Source organism: Carlito syrichta, unplaced genomic scaffold, assembly GCF_000164805.1.
Source record: "Carlito syrichta isolate Samal-C Ts95f unplaced genomic scaffold, Tarsius_syrichta-2.0.1 Scaffold311469, whole genome shotgun sequence".
Lineage (NCBI taxonomy): Eukaryota > Metazoa > Chordata > Mammalia > Primates > Tarsiidae > Carlito > Carlito syrichta.
Genome location: NW_007255565.1, coordinates 1 through 12,256, shown reverse-complemented (window position 1 = coordinate 12,256; position 12,256 = coordinate 1). Strand labels below are relative to the sequence as shown.

Here is a 12,256-nt window from a genome sequence, read left to right as displayed (position 1 = left end):
GGGGGGTGGTACCGGGGGGGTCTGGGGGCGGCTGTGTCAGACAGCGCTAGGCCGTTGGGCGTTTGAGGGCAGGTGAGTCCCACAGTGCTGGGCCACAAGAGGGCGGCAGGTGGGATGGACGGTGAGAGGCAGAACGTCTGCCCTCTGCCCTTCCGTCCTCCCTCCTCCGACCCTCTTCTCCCTGGGGCCGCCTGGGTCCCCCTCCTGCCCACACAGACTGGGTGTCCTTGATGGCTGGGCCTGTCTGTGGGTTCCGCCAGTCGTCGTGAGGCCAAGGAAGGGCCACGCCCTCGCACAGAGCCAGTGCGCGTGGGCATCTGGCTGCCATGTGATGGGTTACTCAAAACAAGGCGAGTGGCAGAGAGACTGTCCTTTCCAGTCAAGCGTGTGGTGGTTTGAGTAAACGTCATGCTTAGAATGTTAAAAACTGAATGAAAGCCTTGGGGACCCAGAGACCAAGGTCGTGGGCACCCCATAGCTTTATCCCCCTTGAAGTATCCCAGGCCACGGTGCCAGGGAGGACAGGGGCTGGTGGGTGGGACGTCCTGTGACTTGGGGTATGCCTTGGGCATCTGCCATGTTCGCGTGTGTGTGTGGGCTACACGGATGCCCTTCTGACCCTAACCCTGCCCCTAGGTCCTACATCCAGTGCCAGGGGATCCCCCAGGGCTCTGTGCTGTCCACGCTGCTGTGCAGCCTGTGCTATGGGGACATGGAGAACAGGCTGTTTCCTGGGATCCAGCAGGACGGGTAAGGCTGCCACAACTCGCGGCCCGGGGACGGGTGAGTGTGTGCCCACAGGGTTTGCCTGTGCCGTGTGGACTTGTCTGCACCCCTCGGTGCGTCTGGGCTCTGTGCGTCCTCGGGCTTAACTCAGGCACTTAACTCACAGGGCGGCCTTCTCTTCTGTGCCAGGCTCCCACTGGCCCTCTGGCATGGCTGCCCACGGGGTCCACGCTGACTGCTGGCCCTCGGCCGGAAGCACACGCAGTCCCACCAAGGCTGCACGACACCTCCTGGTGGCTTCCCACAGGGACGGGGATACAGCCACGTTCCTTCACGTGTGTCAAGGCCCCATGGCTCTGAGGGCCTTGTGGGGCCTGGCCAGGCCCTCTTCCTGTGCCCTTGCTTGTCCCTTCGGAACGGGGCCTGGCCTGAGACACCGGGTCACCCTAAGTACGGCATCCACATGATGAGGTTCTGCTCTCAGTGGGCCTCTGTCGACCGCCGCTCACGGTCACCGTAAGATAGCGTCACTGAGAGGGACTGGCAAATGGAGAAGGCTGGGCAGCACATACCGTGGCCCACCCGCCATGTCTGCCTGCCCTCCCCCTTAACCACCCCCCTGCACCCATCCGCGTCCCTGACTTTGCTTCCTGGGCGTCCTGTGACATCTGGTCCTAAGAAGCACACAGAGCTGATCACGGAGCCCTTAATTAAGGTTCAGGTTCCAAGTTGAGCTACATCTGTGCAAGAGGAACAAAGGTGACCTTTGCCCCATGGGCGCTGTGGGACTCGGCAGGGCATCTCCTAGAGCCGATGGCATCTGGGCTAGCCTTCCGGGATGGGCTGCTCAAGTGGGCAGTGGCGTCCCTGGCTGGGTCTGAGGGTCCTCTGAGCTTGTACACCATGCACAGTGCCCACTTTCCCAGGGACAGGGTTCTGTGTCCTGATGGAGCCGAACCACAGCTGTTGCCTGGTTGCGGACACCACACGGCCCAGAGGGGTGAGGCCAGAGTAATGCGCTCTTCCCAGTTATTTCCCAGACAGTGGGCGCCACCCCGTGGCCTTTGCTGTCCAGCCCAGGGTCTCATGAGCCCATGCTGGCTTGATGTCACCTGTCTCCAATAATGATGCACTTCAGCGATTAAATGTGGGAGAAGGACCTTTATGTGAGAGAATGTTCCTTCCTTCCTGCCCGTGTAAATGCAGATGTCCAAATCTCCCCACATTCAGTCCCGCATAGACAGGTATCGTGTGAGCACATAACACCTTCTCAGCATCTCCCTGTGTGCAGGGTGCTTCTGCGCCTGGTGGACGACTTTCTGCTGGTCACGCCGCACCTCACACAGGCAAAGGCCTTCCTCAGGTGAGGGTCCTCGCATGTCTCTGGGCATGCACACTTGCTGTAGTTAGCAAGCGGCCGTCTGTGCCCAGAGCCCACGTTCTTCCCGCCGCAGTCCTGCCTCTGAGCCCCTTCCTGTGGGTGCTGGCCCATGGAGCAACCCAGCCGTCCAGCTGGCCGGGTGGGGCCCAGTCGTACAGAGACCCCAAGTTCCATATGTGCTGGAGCAGGCAAGGGGGACCCTGCTTGCTGCTGCCGTTTGGAAGTCAGCCTCAAGGGTGACAGTGGGGACAGCTCCTGTGTGTCCTGGCCGAAACCCCAAGGGCTGTGTGTGTGGGGGCGCCATGGCTGAGCCCACCACCTCTTCCTGGGAAGCCACTTGTGTCCCTGACGGCGCAGAGAGCCAGAGGGCACAGGATTGGCTCACCCATGGCCAACCCTGAGGAGACACTTTGGTCAGTGGGGGATTTGGGAGAGGCGGGAGCATTTGGATTTACCAGGTGGTGGTGATTCCTTGTCCAGGTTTTAGTCTCTCCAAGCCACAGACTAGCTTTGGGGACTGTGTACTTGCCACATGGACATGTGACACTGACCCACACAGAGGGTCACTGGGCTCCACCTCCCGGCTGCATCCTAGCCATCCCAGGTCAAGGTCAGACCCTGAGGCTGTTTGCTCCCCTCTTACTCAGGGGACCAGGCCAAGCTATGGATGGCCCTCCTGGGTTCTGGCCCCGACCTGGCACTCTCCTGCCTGGGGCTGCCTTGCTGAGGTTTTATAGTGCACTGACCAAGTGCATCATCCCCTCATCGTGTGGTTGACCCCACCCCGCTTTAGGACGCTGGTCCGAGGGGTCCCTGAGTACGGCTGCGTGGTGAACTTGCAGAAGACAGTGGTGAACTTCCCAGTGGATGACGACACCCTGGGCGGCACAGCTTGCATCCAGCTCCCGGAGCATTGTCTGTTCCCCTGGTGTGGCCTGCTGCTGGACACCCACTCCCTGGAGGTGTTCAGCGACTACTCTAGGTGGGTGTGCCTGGCTGCGGGGGGGAGCTGTGATGGCCCGCTCTGAGCCTGATGCCATGGGCTGACCCCGTCCAGGGGCCACAGAGCTGCGTCTTTCTGTGGGAGTGCACAGACTCACCAGGGAGCTGTCTGCTGTCCCTGGCAAAAGGACAGTTCAGCAGACACAGCAGCCCAGGTGTTTTCCGAGCTGCCTGGGTCCGACCAGAGATTCCAGGCCCATTTGACTCGTGTCTCCTGACCCTGAAGACGTGCACTCCTCGGACGTCACAAGGTCATGATCACATGTGAACAGCGGGAGCCAGGCCTGTGGTATGGGGTGTCTGTGAGGTCTTGGTGGTCCCCTTTCCACTGAGCCCGAGCACTCACGGCCCCACCTCAGCCATGGCCCAGACATGAGGGGATGCAGACCGCTGTGCTTTCGCCAACTTGTTTGTTTTAGAGACGGGTCTAACCCCGACCCAGGGATTGCACTTCTGGTACTTGGTCTGGGAGAAGGGACCGAGATGTTAATGGGGACTTGATTCTTTGCATGACATGGGTGCCACACCTAGCAAATGGTAGCTCTGCCTGGACACAGGGCCTGGCAGGGATTACATTTCACAAAAGCAGCCTCATGCTGCCATCAGAGTCGTGCGTTCATAGAGTGTACAGTAGTGGGGAAAGTGTACTTCAACATATGCGTGTTCAAAGCTAGCATAAAGGAGCACATCACAGGGAGCGGACTGTGGGTGGCCCATGTTCGTGCCAGATACTATTGTGCACGAGCCACCCCTCACCTTGCATCTCCCGTGCTCCCTGCTACACGGCAGTGACATCCTTCTCCCCCTCTGGAGGCCATGGGGCTGTCTGTGTGTGCACAGGCCCATTTGGCCAGCACTCTCCACTGTCACCCCAAGATCCGAGTGTGGCAGTCCTCTGAGCCTGACTCTCAGCGTGTCTGGGGGGTGCTGGGGCAGACCTATGTCTACGCAGGCGGCTCAGGGCGGTGGTTCTGCAGCTTGTGGTGCCATGCCTGTTCCTGGTCCACGGATGGTGACCGAGCATGCTCAGACATCAGGACGTGGGTGAAATCAGCCTCACCCAGGGCCTGGCAGGGTAGGGCAGTGCATTGCTGGCCTGTGCCGTGAGGGTGTGCCGTGGTCAGGTGTGTGTGGGTGAGTTTGTCTGTGAGTGGGTGCCCGGCCCTTTGCACTGTGGCATGCCTCAGGTGGAGGCTGGGTGTGGTCTGGGTGCCTGTGCTGACACCCCCATGCCTCAGCTACGCAGGGACCTCCATCCGGGCCAGCCTTGCCTTCCCCTGTGGCGCCAGGGCCGGGAGGAAACTGCGCCGCAAGTTACTGTCCGTGCTGCGGCTGAAGTGCCATGCACTCTTCCTGGACCTGCAGGTGAGTGACCAGGTGGGGTAGCCACGTCCACATTTGGTGGCCCACGTGATCCTGCATGCACACACATACACGGATGCAAGTCTGCAAGTTCAGGGTGTAGGTGCATGCTTTGAGCATGCACATGCGATGCATGTTGGTGTGTGCCTACGTGTGCAAGTACATGAGTGTGAATATGTGTAAAGGTGCACATGTGTGGAGACATGCACATGTAGACACACACCTAAAAGCATTCACATGTGCTCATGGATGCCCAAGTGAGAAGGCGTGTGTGCATGTGGGTATGTGTGGCATGCATGCACACACGTGTCACTGATGGTCACCTGCCTGGTTCCTACCCACCTTCCCTGCAGGGGGGGTCCTGGATGGGTGGGTGGGCTTGGGCTCAGAGTTGCAGCTCCTTGGGGTGTGGTCCCACTGGCCAGGGCCTCCCCTCCTGGCCTGGCAGGTGTCTGTGGGGGAGGGATGCTTTTTGAGACATCCCCTCCTGTGCCACTTGCCTGGACGATGGAGCAGATGTGTGAGTTGCCAGCGACTGTTGCTGTCTCTGGGTACAGGTGAACAGTCCACGGACGGTGTGTGTCAATGTCTACAAGGCCCTCCTGCTGCAGGCCTACAGGTGAGTGTCGCCAGGGGTCACCGGCTGCTGTCCACAGGCTCTTCACCCGGGCACTCTTGGCTTTAAGGGATGCCGGTGGGCTCGCACTTGCAGTGATGCTGCCTCTGTGGGCCCTGCATTTCGTCACTTCGTGGGCAGGGCCTGCCCTGGGTCCCTGGCAGCTGTGGAGTGCACATGGTCCAGAAGTCCCCACATTGCCATGCTGACCCTGGGACCTGTAGGGAAGCTGTAGCAGGGGCCACGGGGCTAGCACAGTGTCCAAGCAGTGGGTGGGTAGTGAGGCCAGGTGCCTCCTGGGCTCTGCGGCATAGAGAAGAGTGAGGCGGGTGTGGTGTGTCGCTTGCCCGCATCCAAGAAGGCATAGCAGGGCTCCCACAGCCTGGTGACACCTGTGCTCTGGGCTGTGCTCAAGCCTGGCAGTGTTTCTGGAATATCCCGTGTGCTTGTGGGACAACTTTGTGGCGTCCACTCGACCCACCTTCTTGTCCAAGTCTTTGTCAGGAAGCATTTCCACCTTGGGTTGTCAGTCCCCTGGGAAGCTGGACGCCATGTCGCTCATGAACCCAGTCCCTTCTCCCCCTTGGCCATGGGGACACAGTTGGACTCTGCTTTCCAGTTTCCAGCAGAGACCTGTCCCGGGCCGCCCAGGGATGTGTGCTCCATCCTGATGACTGTGTCACGGGTTGAGGGGCTTCCCCTCCTGGGCTCTCGTGGGTGGGTTGCGAACCTCCAGGCTGGTCGGGAGCCGCGCTAGAGGCAGAGCACTCACCCCACAAACGAGGAGTCAGGGATTGGGTTGCTGGCCAGGGGACATGGGAGTGATTGTGCTTGACAGGCCGACATTGGTCGGGGAACTGGCAGGGCTCACAGAGCCACTTAGCCCCAGAGCGCTGGTGCTTTCACATGTCCAGCAGCAGGGGCTAGGCCCAGCCTCGGGGTTATTGCCTTGTGTGGCAGCTTCACTGTGGGTCTTGCGCGCTCAGCATATCCTTGCTCCTCTCTAGAGTTGGGTCTCCTTCATGCGCGTCTTCTGTGCTTACATTTGCTGCCTCTGCAGAGATGCTCCTAGTGCGTGACCATGAGCATGCCTGAGACATGCGTGGGGCAGTGTGAGCTTGACTTTGCTAGTTGGTCTGTTGGGGCCTCCTCAGGCCATGACAGGACCCGTCAGGAGCCTTCCTGGGCTGTGGCCCGGCAGGCTGATGGAGCTTTCTGGGACCCTCAGGAGACTTCCTGGGCATGAGCTGGGTGGCCTGATGGGGCTTTCTAGGGCTGGGAGGGACCCGTCAGGAGACTTCCTGGGCATGGGCTGGCCAGCCTGCAGGAGCTTCCTTGGGCCTTAGCAGCAGGATCTGTCATCCGCTTCTCTTCCATGTCCAGCTTGACCTAGCCTATGTCTCCACCAGGGCCCCTTGCTCTGAGGAGGACCATGGAGGGTCTGGACTCAGGACAGCTGCCTGTTTTCCCCTGTGGGACCCTGGGGTGGCTGCTGGGTCAGGGCAGGCATGTAGCCCAAGACCGCTGAGACACAGAGCCTGTGTCTCTGCCTGCCCATGTTGGCTGCCTTCAGACACGGAAAGGGTTGGCACCCCAGACTCAGATATGGAGGCCCGAGCACCCCAGTCCCTCCGCAGAGGAGCAGGAGGTGGGAACGTGGGGCCCTGGTGTCACAGGCAGCCAGAGCTGCAACGGGCCAGGCCACACCTGTCCACGAGGCACAAGGAACAGGTCTTATACAAGCCTGCAGGGCTGTGTGCTCACGGCCCAGGCTGGCAGGTTTCCTCGTGACCTTGGGACGGACCTCAGACCGCCAGCAGGTGCTGTTGCTCCCTTTGGAGGTCCTCTCTATACAAGGCACTGCCCTCCCAACCAGTTGTGTGGGCCACAGCCCTGACCCAGGACCTGGGCAGGTGGCAATGGGCCAGGAAACATCAGGCCTGGCGTCTCTCATGGGCAGACAGGAAGCACAACAGCTAGTAAGGGTGTCGTGTCACTCCAGAAAGGGCTCGGCAGCAGGGACTTGTGTGAACACAGGCACTTACGAACACATGGGCAGGTACACACATGTCAACTGTGAGCATGCATGTTTGCGTGTAAACAGTGCGTTCATTCATAAGTAGCACACACAGATGCATTCACACATGTACTGCACACACATGAGTATAACATAGTGCATATTTGTGCACACAGACACACACATAGAAGCAAACATGCACACGGCACGTGTACTTCACTCATATACACATGCACACGTCTCCAGGCACAGGCGTGTATGTGCACACACATGAGCGCACGTGAACAGGGAGACCCTCCCTCCAGTGAGTCCGTTCCCCTGCAGGCTCCACGCGTGCGTGCTGCGGCTGCCATTCAACCAGCAGGTGCAGAAGAACCCCGCCTTTTTCCTGCAGATCATCGCCGACACAGCCACCCACTGCTACTCCATTCTGAAGGCCAAGAATGCAGGTACGTGGGAGCCGGGATAGTGCCAGAAGCTGCTCGGAGGTGTGGGGTCGCCCATGGGGCTGGCAGAGTGTGGAATGCAGGGACCAGCATGACTGCCCTAGGAGGGTGGCTCTGTCTGCACCCCATGAGCCCAGATGTGACTCCGCTGTATTCTCTGTGGACACCCGTGGCAGGGGCGGTACCGCCTTGTGTGGTGTCAGGACATCAGTGAGTGGGGCTTGCTGTCACCCTTGGCTGTGCCCAGTGTGGCTTAGCCTGCTGACCACGGGCAGCTCGTCCCACCCTCACAGTGACAGGTAGGCGGTCCTGTGGAGTGACACACTGGCCAACTGTCCTCTCCTCTGCTTCTTCAAGTGTCTACCAGGAACCCCGGGAGAGAGGCACTGCGGGAGGAAGGCACATGACACACACCTCCCTGTTTCCCTGTTTGGCAGCAACTGTGCCCTTCTCTGCATGGTACTTAGGTGGTCACTGTGCCAACCTGGGCCACGTGGTCAGGAGGAGACGGCCCAGCCGTCCTGCCTGTCTCAAAAGTGGGCAGCTATGTGCCACCACCACAGAGCCACTCACCCCCACCATCCCCAGCTTTGGGTGTCTTGTCACGTCAGGGACGTTTCTAGTCAGCCTAGGTAGCCAAGGCACATCTGCGGTCGTGGATTTAACAGGTTTTGCTGTGTGTCACGTCTTCCTTGTGACATTCTCAGTGGAGAAGTGAAAGGAAACCTCTCGACTGTCAACGTCCTGCAGTGCTGTGTGGGGCCACCTCTGAGGTGGCCACCACGTTCCCGCGGACTGGGCAGTGTCCTCAGCCTTCATTTCTCCCCAGGGGTGTCGCTGGGGGCTAGGGGTGCCTTTGGCCCACTCTCCTCCAAGGCTGTGCAGTGGCTATGCCACCAAGCCTTCCTGCTCAAGCTGGGCCAGCACCGCGTCACCTACAAGTGTCTCCTGGGGATGCTCAGGACAGGTAAGTACAGGCAAGGGTCCATGGCGCCAGGCTCCATCCTTGAACCCCCATACCCGGGTATGCAGCGTCAGCTGCGCAGGCACCCCCATGATAGAGTCCATGGGGCAGCTCCAGGGCCTTGGTTGCAAGTGCCCCAGCCTCGGCCATGGTGGTTGCCCGGCACTTCCCCAACCAATGTCTCCCGCTCTCGGGAGCCTTCCAACCCCTGACCTGTACCCCCTTGTGGCCTCTGCCCAGGCTGCGCCCCAGACGCCTGCACAGGGTCTTCAGCACCCCAAGCGCCCCCTCGAGTCCCCACGGCTCCAGTGTCCTTGGGTGTCTGGCCACTGCCCCAACGTGAAGGGCAGGCTGCCCCTTCCCGAGGTTCCTGCTGCCCAGGCAGTGGCTGAGGCGCGCTCTCGCCATTCTCTTCCGTCCTCCCACAGCCCAGATGTGCCTGAGCCAGAAGCTCACCAAGGCCACGCTGGCCATTCTCAAGACTGTGGCACACCCGACTCTGCCCCCCGACTTCAAGACCATTCTGGACTGACGGCTCGACCACAACCAGCACGGGGGCACTAAAAGCCCACCATGCCAGGCTCTGAGTCTTGGGAGGGGGCTGCTCATGCCCTGTCAGACCACTGGGGGCTCTGCCCACTCTCCCCAAGCCCCTGAGGCAAGCTTGTCCCTAGGCTCCTTCCCATGTGGGGGCCGGTCCCTTCGCAGGTGTCCTCGGGGGAGCAGGGCCTGCCCACGTGGCCCTCTAGTGACGGGATTTGCCCTTCGGCCCCTGATGGCCAGGAAGTGGCAGGCGGGAGAGCTTGGCGGTGGGCCTGGGCCTGTCCAGATGCCACCATGTCAGGGCCTTTCTCACCCCCAAAATGGGGGGCCCGGGAGGCCCTGGCACCCTACACCAGCAGCGTTGCTGCAGCCTGGAGTACCAGGGAACATGGGGCCTCAGCCGTGGGTGTGGGCTCTCTCCCACTGACCCTGCCCTTGCCTGAGCCACGACCAAAGTCCACTCATGAGAGCGCCCAGGAGCAGGCTGCTGAAGGCTGCAGCCCTGTCTCACCCAGCCTCTCATCTACATACTGACCCTGAGGCCAGGGTGTCAGCCCACCTGTCACCTCAGCCCCCTAAACTGCACCTGGCTCCTCCCACATCTGTCTCCTGGGGGCTGTGTTCCCCCAGGGCCAGACTTGCCCGATGATGACAGGAGGTGCCCCAGGAGCAGCCCCTCCCCCGTCTCGCCAGCTCTGCCCCTGGCCCACCAACCCACCTTCCCATCCGACCTGCCCTCCACAGTGTGAGTGGAGATGCCGGGAAGGACCCCAGGAGCTCTGGAAACACAGGTCACCAGGGCAGGCCCTGTCCCCAGTGAGGACCCTGTGCCCGGGCAGAGGTGGGGTCTCTGTTGGTCACACAAGGGTGGTTAGGAAAAACATTGACCGTTGGGTTTTTTAGCTTTAAAGATGCCTCCTGTTAGATTCCTAGCGTGTGATGATGGGTGCCTGTGCAGGGGGGTGGGTGGGTGGTCAGCAGAGCCAGGTCTGCCTGGGGTCCTAGGGGGTTTCTGGTGCTGCCAGGCGGGAAGGGAGGGAGCAGTGAGTCCAGGCCTAAGGGGCAGTGTGGGGATGAGCAGGCTGCCTGTCTGCAGCTGAGGTGGGGACAGGCTGCCCTGCTGTGAACACTCAGGGCCAGCAGCATAGTGGCTTCGGGGCGAGGGCTTGACACCCTCCTTTAGAAAGTCAGATTCCTCTTCCCAGCTCCTTGCTCGGGTGGGAAGCCACCTTCCTCCGTGATCTGCTGATCTTGGGGTTTGCCACATGATTCTGGTCTTTTGGAAGGGCTCCATGGGCAGGGACAGCAGAGGGCGCAGACACAGCCATGTTTGAGGAGGGCTCTGGTGAGGAGTCCAGCACTCGGTGCAACCTCTGGCCTCCAGACTTGTCTCCTGGGAGGGAGCACCAGGCACACAGTGGAGCTGGATAGATGTTCTTCAACACATGGAAAGCACCAGAAGGATGGCACCGAGACAGGGTCCGGGGGCCTCAAGGGGTTGTGATCTTGGCATGAAGAATGACGCCACCACAGGATTGGCTGCTGAGGCTGCCTGCGTGTCCCCATCAGGCTGCACGGTGTGTCCCAGGCCCAAGCACCTTTGATGGGCTTCTGCTGGGTTACTATCTGGATGCACCTGTGTGTGGGGTGGGGGCTGGATGTGGCCCTGTCTTCCTGCCTCAGGGGTGTCTGAGTGGCTGAGCCTGTTGAGTTTATGGCAGTCTGAAGTCCACAGAGGGATTGTAACCGCTCAGCTGTGTCCAAGCCTCTGCGTGTCCCAGGTCTGGGCAGCCTGGAGCCTCTGTCGTCATAAGCAGGAGGAGCTGCCCACACCCTGGGTGGCGAACACCCTGGAAGGTGGGACAGGACAGGGCGGGGGATCCCGGGCAGAGGCTGTGGTGTCTCACACCCAGGCCCATTCCCAGCCTTTCTGGAGCAGGCTGCCAGGCTGGGTCCTCCTCTGTCAGGGTCTCCTGTGAGGCTCAAAGGCCTGCGTCCCCAAGTGCACTGTATGGCAGTTTTGACCCAAGGACTAAACCGTTGAGGAAGGCACTCTGGCTCTCTGCACCAGCAAGGCGCACTGTGGTCCTGAGCCACAGTGTGGACTTGAATCCCAGGGCAAGATAAAAGAATACAATTTTGAGAGGAGTAGCCTTGCACCTCCCAAGAACTGAACCCGAAGGAGGAGCTCATGTGTTGGCACTGTTTGGTCGAGCAGATTTCAAACAGGAAAGGGTGGGGATGACGGCCAGGACCCTGCAGGGAGAGGGGATGTGGGGGCTGGACCCCACAGGGAGAGGGGTCAGGACAATGGCTGGGAACTTGCGGGGAGAAAGAACCCTGCAGGAGGAGGGGAAGTGGGACAACAACCAGGACCTTGCAGGTAGAGGGAATGTGGGAACAATGACCAGGACACCCGCAGGGATTGGGGGCATGGGGACTGACCAGGACCCAGCAGGGAAAGGGAATGTGGGAACAATGGCCCGGGCCCTGCAGGGAAAGGAGGTGGGGACAGCGACCAGGATGCCGCAGGGAGTGGGGATGTGGGACAATGACCAGGACCCTGCAGCGAGTGGGACGATGACCAGGACCTTGTAAGGAATGGGGACAACTGAGACCCTACAGGGAGAGGGGATGTGGGGACACTGCTGGGCCCCAGTGGCCATGTATCATTCGATTTGGGCTCATCATGGGGTGCATTGGGAGAGGACTGGCTGGCACAGGGGTGGAGTGTACGACGCTCAGAGGCAGTTGTGAGCCTGGGCCCAGAGACCAGCCTCCACCACAGGGGACTCCTTTTGTGACCCCGGGGGGAGTCGACATGGCTGCAGGGGAGGGGTGGAGCGCAGGGCTCACAGCATGTCGGATGCTTGGCTACAGGGCAGCAGTGAGTGTGCCTCTGCTCGCTTTGGGGCCTGGCCAGCAGATACACTGGCCCCACACACTCCCAGTGTATCTGCGTAAACATGTCTCGGGCACGCGGAGCCCGCTGTGAGCCTTGCTGCTGGGGGTTCAGCACCATGGACAGCCCAGCCAGGCACCACTTGAAAGGCCCAGCAGGAGGGGCTGGTCACCCAGGACTTTCCGGGCAGCCTGAAGCTGGGGCACACGCTCTGCATGGCAAGGTAGACACGAGCCTGAGTTTTGTGACTGGTGCCTCAGAGCCAGTCCCTGAGTCCACGGTAGTGTCGAGGGAGGA

The 12,256-nt window shown here is 60.7% G+C and overlaps 1 protein-coding gene across 1 annotated transcript in view; it reads left to right on the top strand.

The window, feature by feature from the left end:
• The window catches only part of TERT (telomerase reverse transcriptase), a gene marked incomplete at its 5' end in the record, with an annotated part of 18,496 nt that extends 9,450 nt beyond the window's left edge, over positions 1-9,046 (top strand). The window contains 8 exons of the mRNA XM_021717883.1: positions 637-750; positions 2,018-2,089; positions 2,901-3,089; positions 4,348-4,474; positions 5,029-5,090; positions 7,429-7,553; positions 8,380-8,517; positions 8,943-9,046. Of these exons, the coding sequence (XP_021573558.1) occupies positions 637-750; positions 2,018-2,089; positions 2,901-3,089; positions 4,348-4,474; positions 5,029-5,090; positions 7,429-7,553; positions 8,380-8,517; positions 8,943-9,046 (931 nt within the window). The remainder of the gene's footprint in view (positions 1-636; positions 751-2,017; positions 2,090-2,900; positions 3,090-4,347; positions 4,475-5,028; positions 5,091-7,428; positions 7,554-8,379; positions 8,518-8,942) is intronic.
• Positions 9,047-12,256: the final 3,210 nt, after the last annotated feature.